The sequence below is a fragment of the Sinohyriopsis cumingii genome, chromosome 1 (genome assembly GCF_028554795.1).
Source record: "Sinohyriopsis cumingii isolate HCF-2022 chromosome 1, ASM2855479v2, whole genome shotgun sequence".
Taxonomy (NCBI): domain Eukaryota; kingdom Metazoa; phylum Mollusca; class Bivalvia; order Unionida; family Unionidae; genus Sinohyriopsis; species Sinohyriopsis cumingii.
The window spans coordinates 11,799,437-11,812,453 of NC_142961.1; the positions used below are offsets into that span (position 1 = coordinate 11,799,437).

General features: G+C 37.1%; 1 protein-coding gene across 1 annotated transcript; it reads right to left on the reverse strand.

The window, feature by feature from the left end:
* Positions 1-10,352: 10,352 nt before the first annotated feature.
* On the reverse strand, positions 10,353-11,549 carry LOC149806416 (neuronal acetylcholine receptor subunit alpha-3-like). The gene has a single exon (XM_089976604.1). The coding sequence runs from the start codon at positions 11,547-11,549 to the stop codon at positions 10,353-10,355; it is 1,197 nt and encodes a 398-aa protein (XP_089832730.1).
* Between the last annotated feature and the right edge of the window lie 1,468 nt (positions 11,550-13,017).

Below are 13,017 nucleotides of genomic sequence, written 5' to 3' on the forward strand. Positions count from 1 at the left end.
TACCTGCTTCGTCTAAGAAAGAGAGACAAAAGTCAAGATACCTAATATCGTTGTCAGGAGAAAGGACACTGGAATTCAGAGTGCCCTACGAGAAAAGAGAATAAACAAAAACAAGACGAAACAGAGAAGAGGGATTCAGAAGAAGAAGAAATTGAAGATGATGAAGAACTTGTGCCAGTAAAGACATGGAAATGGAAAAATTGACAATGTGAGCCGATGCGTTGGCCCTGATGTGAAATTTCATACTACCTTCTAAAAGAGAATAGACCAGAAAGAACACGTAAGTGTCTCTTGGTCTTGACATTGTATAATAAGGATGGCGTGTTTTGTTTTCTACTCACACTTTATGAAATTGTGCCCTTTCACCTATCTCTATCCCTCTGGATCATGTTTTAGTTAGAATTGAAATGGAAGGATGTTTTCCTTCACGCACGCTCTTTAGGCATGCAAGTCGGTAAACAATAGTCAGTCTATTCCTCCATTATTTTGTGTGATGTTTCCTAAATCACACACTGATGCCATAAAATAACGGGTTAAATGGGTTTTGTAGTGTTGGGAGTGGGGGTGGGTGGGGTGTAGGTGTTTGGCAGAGTTGGTCATTGCAGGTGAGGGCTTAGGTGCTTTCAAAAAGCTTTTACTTCTTCACTCTGTGTTGATAGTATATTTGGAGTTTGTATGCGTTCGCGTACGTTTGTGTGGATAGTTTATTTGGGGTTTGTATCATCTCCCTTCTGTGTTGATATTATATTTGGGGTTTGTATGCGTTCGCGTACGTTTGTGTGGATAGTTTATTTGGGGTTTGTATCATCTCCCTTCTGTGTTGATAGTATATTTGGGGTTTGTTTTTTCCTCTTCCCTCTGTATGTGTATGTGTGTATGTGTGTGTGCGTGTGTGTGTGTGTGTGTGTGTGTGTGTGTGTGTGCGTATGTCTGCGCGCGTACGTTGTGTGGGTGTGTGTATTGGTCTCTGTTTGTCCGTATAAAACTCACTTTATCCCTATCAGATACACTCTACCTACCTACCTGCAGTAGCGTGCATTCAGGTCAGCCACTTGCAACACTGTTGATATTTATCCCTAGTGTTCAGTACAGTGACGTCACTGACGCTGGAAATTTCGAGACTATAAATATGGACTTGGGGATTTCCACATTTTGTAGCTATACATATATACTAGAATTCATAAACAGGAACGTCACTCAAGCTGAGGCTATAAAAAGACAGTGGGATTTTCCAAAGGAAAAACCCACAAGTTGGAGCTATAAATAGATAGTGGGATTTCATACGAATTTCAGCTGATTATAGATACATAGGTATTTATCCACGATCGTCACAGAAGTTGATATTGTAAGTAGTTACTAATTTTATCTATTTTATAGTGTGTGTGTGTTTATGTGTGTGTGTGTGAGTATGTCTGCGCGCGTACGTTGTGTGTTTCTGTGTGTGTGTGTGTGTGTGAGTATGTGTGTGTGTGTGTGTGTGTGTGTGTGTGTGTGTGTGTGAGTATGTCGGCGCGCGTACGTTGTGTGTGTGTTTGTGTGTGTGTGTGTGTGTGTGTGTGTGTGTGTGTGTGTGTGTCTGCGCGCGTACGTTGTGTGTGTCTATTGGTCTCTGTTTGTCCGTATAAAACTCACTTTATCCCTATCAGATACACTCTACCTACCTACCTACAGTAGCGCGTATTCAGGTCAGCCACTTGCAACACTGTTGATATTTATCCCTAGTGTTCAGTACAGTGACGTCACTGACGCTGGAAATTTCGAGACTATAAATATCGACTTGGGAATTTCCACATTTTGTAGCTATACATATATACTAGAATTCATAAACAGGAACGTCACTCAAGCTGAGGCTATAAAAAGACAGTGGGATTTTCCAAAGGAAAAACCCACAAGTTGGAGCTATAAATAGATAGTGGGATTTCATAGGAATTTCAGCTGATTATAGATACATAGGTATTTATCCACGATCGTCACAGAAGTTGATATTGTAAGTAGTTACTAATTTTATCTATTTTATAGTGTGTGTTTATGTGTGTGTGTGTGTGTGTGAGCATGTCTGCGCGCGTACGTTGTGTGTTTCTCTGTGTGTGTGTGTGTGTGAGTGTGTGTGTGTGTGTGTGTGTGTGTGTGTGAGTATGTCGGCGCGCGTACGTTGTGTGTGTGTTTGTGTGTGTGTGTGTGTGTGTCTGCGCGCGTACGTTGTGTGTGTCTATTGGTCTCTGTTTGTCCGTATAAAACTCACTTTATCCCTATCAGATACACTCTACCTACCTACCTACAGTAGCGCGTATTCAGGTCAGCCACTTGCAACACTGTTGATATTTATCCCTAGTGTTCAGTACAGTGACGTCACTGACGCTGGAAATTTCGAGACTATAAATATCGACTTGGGAATTTCCACATTTTGTAGCTATACATATATACTAGAATTCATAAACAGGAACGTCACTCAAGCTGAGGCTATAAAAAGACAGTGGGATTTTCCAAAGGAAAAACCCACAAGTTGGAGCTATAAATAGATAGTGGGATTTCATAGGAATTTCAGCTGATTATAGATACATAGGTATTTATCCACGATCGTCACAAAATGGAACGAAAAAATTGAAAAAGAAGAAGAAAATGAGAAGAGGAAGAAAGAAGAGGAGGAGAAGAAAAAAGAAAGGGAAGAAGAGTGTAGGAGATAAAATAAGAACTTGGTGGAGAAAAAGAAGAAATTAGAAGAAGAAGAAAACCCAAAGGCCCTTTTCAGGGCCAGCCATATTTCTCGAAAAGAGATAGCCTTTCCATTGCCTACCCCTTTTTTTTAAAAAATTTAAAGAAAAGAAATCCCATGTTAAATTCCCCTTGTCCGTAGAGTGACCCACGATTTATTGCCATGTTAAATTCCCCTTGTCCGTAGAGTGACCCACGATTTATTCCCATGTTAAATCCCCTTGTCCGTAAAGTGCCCCACGATTTTTCTCCATGTTAAATTTCCATTGTCCGTAGAGTGCCCCAGGGGTGTTTTTAATGGTAATTCCCATTGTCCGTAGGGTGCCCCCATTCACTACTAACAGCGGACATCTAGCCATGAAAATATGGAGAAGCTGCTGATGGTGTGGTTGACGGAAAAGCAGCTCGCAGGAGATACCGTGACGGAGGCTATAATCTGCGAGAAGACACGAGCTATTTACGCTGATTTGCTGCAGCAGACCCCAGGCACTTCGACGGAGCAGTTTAAAGCGAGTCGGGACTGGTTCGAGAATTTTAAAAAGAGGACTGGCATTCACTCCGTTGTCAGGCATGGTGAGGCAGCGAGCGCGGATATGAAGGCAGCTGTGGATTACCTCAAAACTTTTGCTGAAATTATAGCAGTAGAAGGATACATACCCCAGCAAGTCTTCAACTGTGACGAGACAGGACTGTTCTGGAAGAAGATGCCAAGGAGGACTTATATAACGGCAGAGGAGAAGAGGATGCCAGGCCACAAACCCATGAAGGATAGGCTAACCCTCGCACTGTGCGCCATTCGGAAAACCCGAGCCTTTAAGTCACATAAAATTCTGAAAGAAAAACTGCAGGTTATGTGGAGGGCAAACCCGAGGGCGTGGGTCACCAGGCAGTTCTTTGTGGAGTGGGTGAATTTGGTCTTTGGTCCTGATGTTAAGATATATCTCCAGGAAAATAACCTACCCCTGCAAGCCCTTCTCATCCTGGACAATGCACCTGCTCACCCACCTAACCTCGAAGATGACATCCTCGAAGAGTTCAAGTTTATAAAGGTTCTCTACCTTCCACCCAACACCACCCCTATCCTGCAGCCCATGGACCAGCAGGTGATTTCTTATTTCAAGAAGCTCTTCACCAAGCACCTGTTCCGCCGCTGCTTTGAGGTGACGGAGAGCACAAACCTCACCCTTCGAGAGTTTTGGAAGGACCACTATAACATGGTGATATGCCTCAGAATTATCAATATGGCCTTGCAGGGTGTTACAAAGAGGACCTTGACCTCTGCGTGGAAGAAGCTGTGGTCTGAGGCTGTGTCTGAAACGGACTTTGAAAGACTCGAACCCGAAGTGGCAGTGATGGAGGAGATTGTATCCCTCTGCAAGTCCATGGGCCTGGACATGGATGAAGGTGACATCAACGAGCTCATCGAGGAGCACTCCGAGGAACTGACAACGGAGGAGCTAAAGGAGCTACATACGCAGCAGCACACGGAGGTTTTGCAGGAAACAGGTGACGCGGAGGAGGCGGAGGAGGTTATCTCTACAAGTGAGATAAAGGAAATGTTGGGAATGTGGGAGAAACTTTCAGACTTTATTCAAAAGAAACACCCAAAAAAAGTTGCAACTGGGCATGCGACAGCGCTATTTAATGACACTTGCCTAACTCATTTCAGAAACATTCTGAAACAGAGGATGAAACAAACCTCATTGGACAGGCTTTTATCGAAAACCCCTGCAGATGAAAGTGAGGAAAGCTTGGCGAAAAGGGCAAAAATCAGCGAATAAGATTCAGTTATTCACTTCAGCCTTTCTCCTCCACCTCCATCAGCATCTTCAAGTCGTCTGATCTCCAAAGTAAATGCTGTACATAATACTTAATAAAACCAGTTTATTGCAGTACATTCTATTGTATTGTGTTTTTATACAATATTCGTTATTTATAAGTATATTTTTCTTATTTAAAAACATGTATAAAAAAGTTGCGGTGTTTTTGGGGGATCCGGAACGGATTAATGGCATTTCAATTCATTTCAATGGGGAAAATTAATTTGACATACGAGTAATTTGAGTTACGAGCTCCGTCACGGGACGAATTAAACTCCTAAGTCAAGTAACCACTGTATTCTAAATACCATTTTTATAAGTCTTTGGTATGACTCCGCCAAGGTTCGAAACCGCGACCTCCCGCATCTGAGGCGGGTGTTCTAACCACTAGGACACCGGAGCGGTCCGTTATAAAAGGTAAAGAACATTTCAGTGGTTATTCAGGATATAACAGTGTTAAATGTTATGAAGATTCAAAATGTACTACACAATGCTGGCATTTTTAAATCCACACGCATTTCTGATATTCAATATACATTTAGATTCATATTTTTTTCAAGTGTTGAATTAACGACGAAATCTTCTGGTATAAAAAAATGACACTCATTGTTGTTTCCATTACAATAAAGTTTGATATTGAAATGTTATGATCTCTTTATTTAAATCGTTGCTTTGTTCAGAAAAGAACATAAGTTTCCTTAATGAATTATTTCATATACAAGCTATATTATTTGTAAATCAATGCGCATTCAGCGAAGTTACCGGTATTATAATTAACTAACATATCTTATGTAAATCAAATAAGTCATGCTGTCGGGTAGGTCCATATGTATGTATGTATGTATGTATGTATGCATGCATGCATGCATGCATGCATGCACGCACATACGTACGTACGTACGTACGTATGCATGCATGCATGCATGCATGCATGCATGTATGTATGTATGTATGTATGTATGTATGCATGTATGTATGTATGTACGTATGTATGTATGTACGTACGTATGTACGTATGTATGTATGTATGCATGTATGTATGTATTCATGCATGTATGTATGTATGTATGCATGCATGCATGTATGTATGTTTGTATGTATGTATGTATGTATGTACGTACGTATGTACGTATGTATGTATGTATGTATGTATGTAAACACTGACAAGGAGCAGTGGTAAACAAGCAGTACTTTTGTTTCAGATGAATTGCGATTTTGTAGTGAGATAAAACTACGTCGTTTGTTTTGCATTTTTCATTGTTTTCTTGACTCAAAACTGAGTTTTACATGTAGAAAGAATCGTAGAGTAATCGTTATCTGACTTATTTGTTCCTATTTTAGCAGTAACGGACATGTGATATTTTTGAATTGTGTAGTGGCGGATATTTGATGTTAAATGTGTATTATTCTTCATGAGTATATGTCATTTAAAGAGTTAAAAGTAAATTATCCATGGGACCGTATCTGTTCATAGCGGATCAATGAAAAAAATCAGTTTGCAAGTTTGTCACAAGTTTGGACTGAATCATCAGTATATTCAAACAATATGTATATGTAATATGTAAGATAACGGCGTACAATATGTATATGTAATATGTAAGATAACGGCGTACAATATGTATATGTAATATGTAAGATAAAGGCGTACAATATGTATATGTAATATGTACAATAATGGCGGAAAATATGTATATGTAACATGTAAGATAACGGCGTACAATATGTATATGTAATATGTAAGATAATGGCGATTCTCTTTGGATTCTACGATTTAAACATGGGACTATTATTTGTGTGTCCCAAAGATGATGTTATCTGGCACAATGTCAAAACCATATTTAATAAATACAGTAATCTGTTGCTTTTTTCTTCAGTAGATCTGTTCCAGCAAACGTGAGATATTTATTATAAATTTCGATTCTTTAAAAGAAGGCACACGTGCGAGATTTGCAATTGTGTTATGTCCAGATTTTTGTTTGTTGATGTGTTGTTAATCCTTCAATCAACTTGAGACGTTTTGCCATGCTTTGTATGGCTTTAGTAATTTAGTAATGCAAGACTTTAAAAGTAGAAGGTATGCGGATGGAGTATTTCGTTTTCATGAGTATCTCAAAGTAGTACATGTCTATGCATGACAAACTTTCGCAAAAATGATTTCAATAATACGCAAAATGAGTTAAACGCATCATTTATTCAACTGCAGTACAATGACATTGAACCCTTATTAGGTGAGTTGTAGATATCTGGTAAACAAAAATTGGAATGACAAGGAACATCCAGCAGGTAGCGTACATTTACGCTGATTAAGTTTAATCTTTTGCTCCATTCATTCAACAAATAATTACTCTGAAAATATTTCATTGATGATGAAGTCAGTTGGACTTTTGAACTTTGACGAACAAGAATTCATTTTAATATGATAAAACATTCTGATGAGAATGTTCGTATTTAACTTTCTGCACCTCTTGATAGCACCCAGTTACTGTATACCACTGTATTAGAGAAGAAGAGGGGAAGCTGAGAAAGATGAGTGAATGGATTTGTCTATCTACGTATGCATGTGCATTTAGCGCGGTACGTATCTCTCTTCTTATCTATCCTCGTTTAGCAAAACTGATGATATTTTCATGGTTAATTGCTATGCGAGTACGCGTAATGAGCGCCTGATAGCACAACAATGTAAATCAACAAATTTCACCCAAAAATGTACGGAAAGCAAAGATTGAAGAAAAAATCTTGAACTCTGTTCACAGAAGGTGCAATTTTTTGTGCATCTAGGAACGCTAGATATATTTTCTCTTCCGTCTCTAATACAATATTTATCCCAATCTAATTTTAATAAGATCGCCACTGTCCTTCACGTAGGAAAGTGGAGATCTGATTTTAATCGGACTGACATTTATCCATACATGTGTCAAGCATTATATATAGTCATTAGAACGAGTTTAATATGTCTTATAAATCGTTTTATTATTGGCTATTCCTTTCCACTTGATTGAAACGATTTCCATCATAGGAAACTTGGTATACAGTCATGTGCATTCTTGCCAGCTTCGGGTTTATCATTGTAATTCCTTTAAGAAGATTTTGAATCAAGTTCGGAATTAACTGATAGAGAGCATAGAGAAATAAACATAAAATTTACTAGAAATGTCATAAGCTATGGAAAAAATCCACAAAATTGCCGTTCCTGTCATAAAATCCATAAAGTCTGAATAAATCCGCAATTGTTGGATATTTCTTTTTACACCTGTGTGCGATACTTGTATCGGGAGGCTGCTTTCTAATGGTCAGTTATAATTTCAGACTAATACCTCATATTATATCTCACCACCGAGTAAACCAGAATAATGCACATGCTAATTTTACCTAAAAGTGCGGAATTCTTTTTCACATTTTCTGGTGAAACACCAATTTTTACCATATTTTTGTTCCCGCAAAGAAGGATAAAATGGACTATATGGTGCTGTTTGGTTGAATTTAAATTCACTTGATTTTTTTCTGCTGGTTATATTTTTTTTCTTCATGAATCACTGATAAAAATTTTTATTTAAATATCGAATCAAAAATACAGATTTAATCGTTCTGACAGGACTCTTTGTATCCTGTAATTTTTTATATTCACATTTTACCAAATGTTACGTTATCACTTTTTATATAGACAGAACTGTCTATTGATAACATTTCAAACCAATCAAACTCTTTATTTGACTTTGATTAAAAAACCAGATTGCATGTCATCGATAAATTTCATGAAAACACTGCACTAATTAATACACGCACAGTGTAAAGAACACATGCACAGTGTAGATGTAAATAATACATGCATAGTGTACTAGTAGATAATGCATACAGATCGTACATGTAAATAATACGTACACAGTGTACAGGTAAATGATACATGCACAATGTACATGTCAAATTACGTGTACATTGTATAGGTAAATAATTCATGCATAATGTAAGATAAATAACACTTGCATAATGTACATAATGTAAATAATACACGCACAATGTACACGTAAATAATACATGCATAATGCAAAGGTAAATAATACATGCACAATTTACATAAGTTATTTAATACATGTACACTGTACAGGTAAATAATACTTGCACAATGTACAGGTAAATAATACATGCATAATGCAAAGGTAAATGATACATGCACAATGTACACGTAAATAATGCATGCATAATGCAAAGGTAAATAATACATGCACAATGTACATAACTTATTTAATGCATGTACACTGTACAGGTAAATAATACATGTACAATGTACAGGTAAATACCATGTTCACAATGTAAAGGTAAATAATGAATTTATTTGAAACCAAAACGTGACCTGAAGAATGAATCAATATTACTTCAAAGATTATCATGTGCGTGCTCATTATGAGACGACAGATCTGGGTCAATGCTGTTTGGGCTAAATACAATATAAAGGTTAATTTAATATTACAAGGGGTATATACGATAAATATGTTCATTTAATGTTGCATGTACTGTAAAACATACTAAGTTACAACGTGTAATGCACACGGTAGGTTTGAACTTTTAATTTACATATCACAAATCAATCAAGTTAACATGACAGATTCATTAATATGATCAGGAAAAGTTTTGGGCAACACAATTCAATTCATTTTTCTGAGATACATTATCCTTATTTGATTGAGGATTTTTTTCAATATGTGAGATTTTATTTTAAAAAACCTGAAATATCACAGGTATCCTAAAGATAGGGTCAACTGCTAAGAGTTGTAATTTCGAAGTACTCTCAAGTGTGATTTGCCTGCCCAGGGTTCCAACACGGTACCCAATTTATGTATATAGTACTGTTATACTAAACTCTCTCCAGACACGTTTGAACACGGTTCTCGACGATACGTTATTTTATTTGTAGTCTCATAGAAACGCAATAGTGATAAAGGTCTAAAAAGCTTGCACATTTTGACATTTGCGTAACTTCCAACCACCCACTCAGGTTTCTAGACAACGCCAGACACCTAATCATGTGCAATAATTTAATATAACGTATCACTTTCAATTGAATTAAATAATTATTGATAAAATTGCACATGAGAACATTATCATAACAAAAGACAACGAGGCTCGATCCAAGACTCTTATTTGCCCGTTGACATTTTCTTTTTCATGAGATAACTCGTTTGATGAATAACCATTTATGCGGGAAATAATAACAAATCAAAATAATTTTTTTCATTGCAGTGTTTAGAGATTCTGAATTGCGTATTTGATGACCACTACAAAAAAGAATTTAGTCTTGTCTCGCAGACACAAACAAGTTAACAATTTAATACGCTAGAAAAAGAGTTTGAAAAAAATACAGCGCCAATTGATGTCAAAATCATCGAATAGCATAGCCACACGGACTGGTATGAAAGCGAGTAACAGGGAATTTGCATTAATTTATTCAAACATACGAGGGTATTGAGCGGGGTTGCTGAGTCCATTTCTACCCAGTTAAATAACTAATTAATGTCAGATCACTAATTTTGTGCCATAAACATGAGGTGATCAATAATCGTGTATTGAGAATATTGATATCGAACCAATTAAATACATAGAAATAAAGAAGAAAAAGTTACCAACGAATCTACCGTCAGGTTTTAGTACCCGTCCCCAAACATTTGTTTATATGACTCAAAACATCTTCCAATAAACAACTTTTAAAGTAAAAACATACATCTCTGTAAGGTCTTGTCTATTCAACAAAAATTTGAAAAGTTACAACAACAAAGATGTATTTTTTGAATTCAGAAAATGCATCATATGGGAGTTACATTGCAACAGCTAAGCCCTTGCTCCTAACGGAACAAGGAAAAAAAATGAAAGTACTGCCTGGACTCCTAGAAAGAAAACAAAGAAAAAAATATCCAAAGAGCGAGCTACTTCCGGCCAGTCGACCTCCTTCACAGCCTCTTTTTGGGTCTCACATAAATGGTTATTGCTAATTTCAACTTTGTTTTGTCCGGAAAATTTGACTCTCCCGTTGATCTGGATTTTGTCTCCCCTATCTTGTTTCTTACACTCTTTACAGATCCTACACTTTATCGTCTTCAAGAAGACCTGCAACCAGTTTGGGACCTTGTCCTTACTTGGTGCTAGATGGAGACGCATGGTAAAGACTGTAATGATGTTGACAACGGCACTAAAGAGCATCATCAGTACGACGTAAATTGACAAAATCGACATTGGGTAGGACGTTCGCGGGAGGAACTGTTCCACAGTTTGCAGGAGGAAGACAAAAGTCAGGAAACACGTGATGCAGTAAGTAACTCGACCATTGGATACTGGAACCAAGAAGCAGAAGCCATTTAAAAGGGCCAGGAGAAGTATGGGAAGAACAAGGTTGACCAAGATAAATAAAGGTTGTCTTTCGATAGCAATGCTGAATCTGGCGTAATAGGAGTCAAATTGTCCAGAAGAACTCACATAAGTCTCAGACTTTGTTTCAGTGATTTTCCACACTCCATTTTCTTCGTACATCGATGTGTCCCACGACGAAATTGGTGTGACAAGTTTTACTTGGCTGGTATCGTGTTCCCACGCAGAAAATACAAAGAAACATTCTTGCCTGTCAAATGGAAAATAGGTCATATTCGGACTACACGACCCCTTCAAAATAATTCGGGGTTTCCATGTTACGATACCAGTATCTGGATAATATGTCACATAGTAACTTGTGCTGCCAATTCTTTCCACCGACTGGACATCAGTCAGGAGAACGAGGTTGGGAGTCCAAATCTTGGAGTAGGGGACTGGAACATATGAAGCATTATTTATATCTATCTGGTCGATATTATTATACATATTATAATCATGCCAGGTCAAACTCAGACTGATGACGATTTCCATTTGTCCCGACACAGCATCAAAACCATTAATGGAGTAGATAAACATAGTCATTGAAACATTTAAAGGTGTATCATTGCCTTCGTTAGGCACTACTGTTGTCAAGTCCTCGAACTTGTTATATATCTGGTCCATTTCATAAATTATATTTGTGGCCTGATATCGCACGTACGCGTGTGTTCCAACAAATAACGCCAACACAATTAAACAGCATAGCGGAGAACTTAAATGGCTCATACTTTCCTGTACATGAAGCCTCCCTCTTTCGAAGTGGCGCTGGTCTAGATGAACGCTTATCTAAACTTGATAAGTAATATGTTCGGTTTTGTCTTTAAGCATACAGTATGAAGATATATTCAATGCCTCGAAGTCGCTGTTGGTTGTTTGGCTGTGTTGATCGTCCAATCTTGTCCTGCGGCGAACTGCAATGACAGGAGACAATTATTATATTTTATAACTTGGCAGACAAGATTCTTATCAGTGTGCGCACAGATGTCAAGATCAATGCGCTTGTTTGAAACCGCCGTAAAAGTCAATTCAAAACACGTCTTGCCTTTGTTGTACACGTTAGTCAGTACGAAGAAATTTACGATTGCGCACAGTAATTTCAAGTTCTTATTTGGTTGTCCACAACATCTTTTATCATGGTTGGGAAGGGGTTGTATTCATATGCTCATAATTCAATCAGTATCTACTTAAATAAATATTTCTTTTACCCACATCTCTGTATACATATAATTTTATTATAGCCTGTGACAATTCTTTCACCAACATCTTTGCATGTTGTTAACCACATTTAATTTGTATGGTGTGTTGGTTTTTCTGCATGATTATAGGTTATGTATATCTATGTTGTGTGACTGACCTTGGCCAGTAATTTTATTTAGGGCCTAACTGACCAATGTATTGTTATTTTGTAATCAACATTTTCCATAGCTAATATTTCTCTATAACTTTATACTAGATATAAGATAATCATTAATTGGCGGTAAAATGTTTACAGATGTTGAGTTCAAGGTCTGTTTTTTGTGTTTAAAAAAAAGTGTTCAAAAGCATGTTATTTACGAATTTGATTGGAAAATGACGCTCATCCTGGTTCTGTTATTCTCTGAGCTTAAAAAAAAGTATAAATGTTGTTTACTTTAAAATTACTTATTCCTATCTTAATAGCCAAAGTGGAATCAGTCTTATTGTTGCGTTCAGCTTTGATTTGAGAGAATGTATTTATTGAAATTATTTACTGGAATTACAAAGTGCTCCATATTTACCAAATAAATCACTCTTTTAGGATTATTGTGAATTCATTCAAGGACATTTTGGATTATATCATTGATATACATTATGACTGTTTGCAGGTTAGCACATTCGAGGCTACTGGCGCATCAGCCATTCAGAGTCGGAATCCATTCGAAACATCGCTGGAATTCGTTCGGAATACTCTATACTTTTGTAATTGTGATATAACTTAAAGGACTATTTGGAATTATTATTCACAAAACTGGGATTTCTTTTTTAAATTTTCACTTCGTATTTGAGAGAAATACATTATTTGTTGAATTATACAAAATTTGTTGATTTTCGCTTTTTCTTTTACTTAATTTAA

Coding starts and splice junctions, on each gene's coding strand:
- LOC149806416 (XM_089976604.1), bottom strand. CDS start 11,549: ATGGACCAGATATATAACAAGTTCGAGGACTTGACAACAGTAGTGCCT.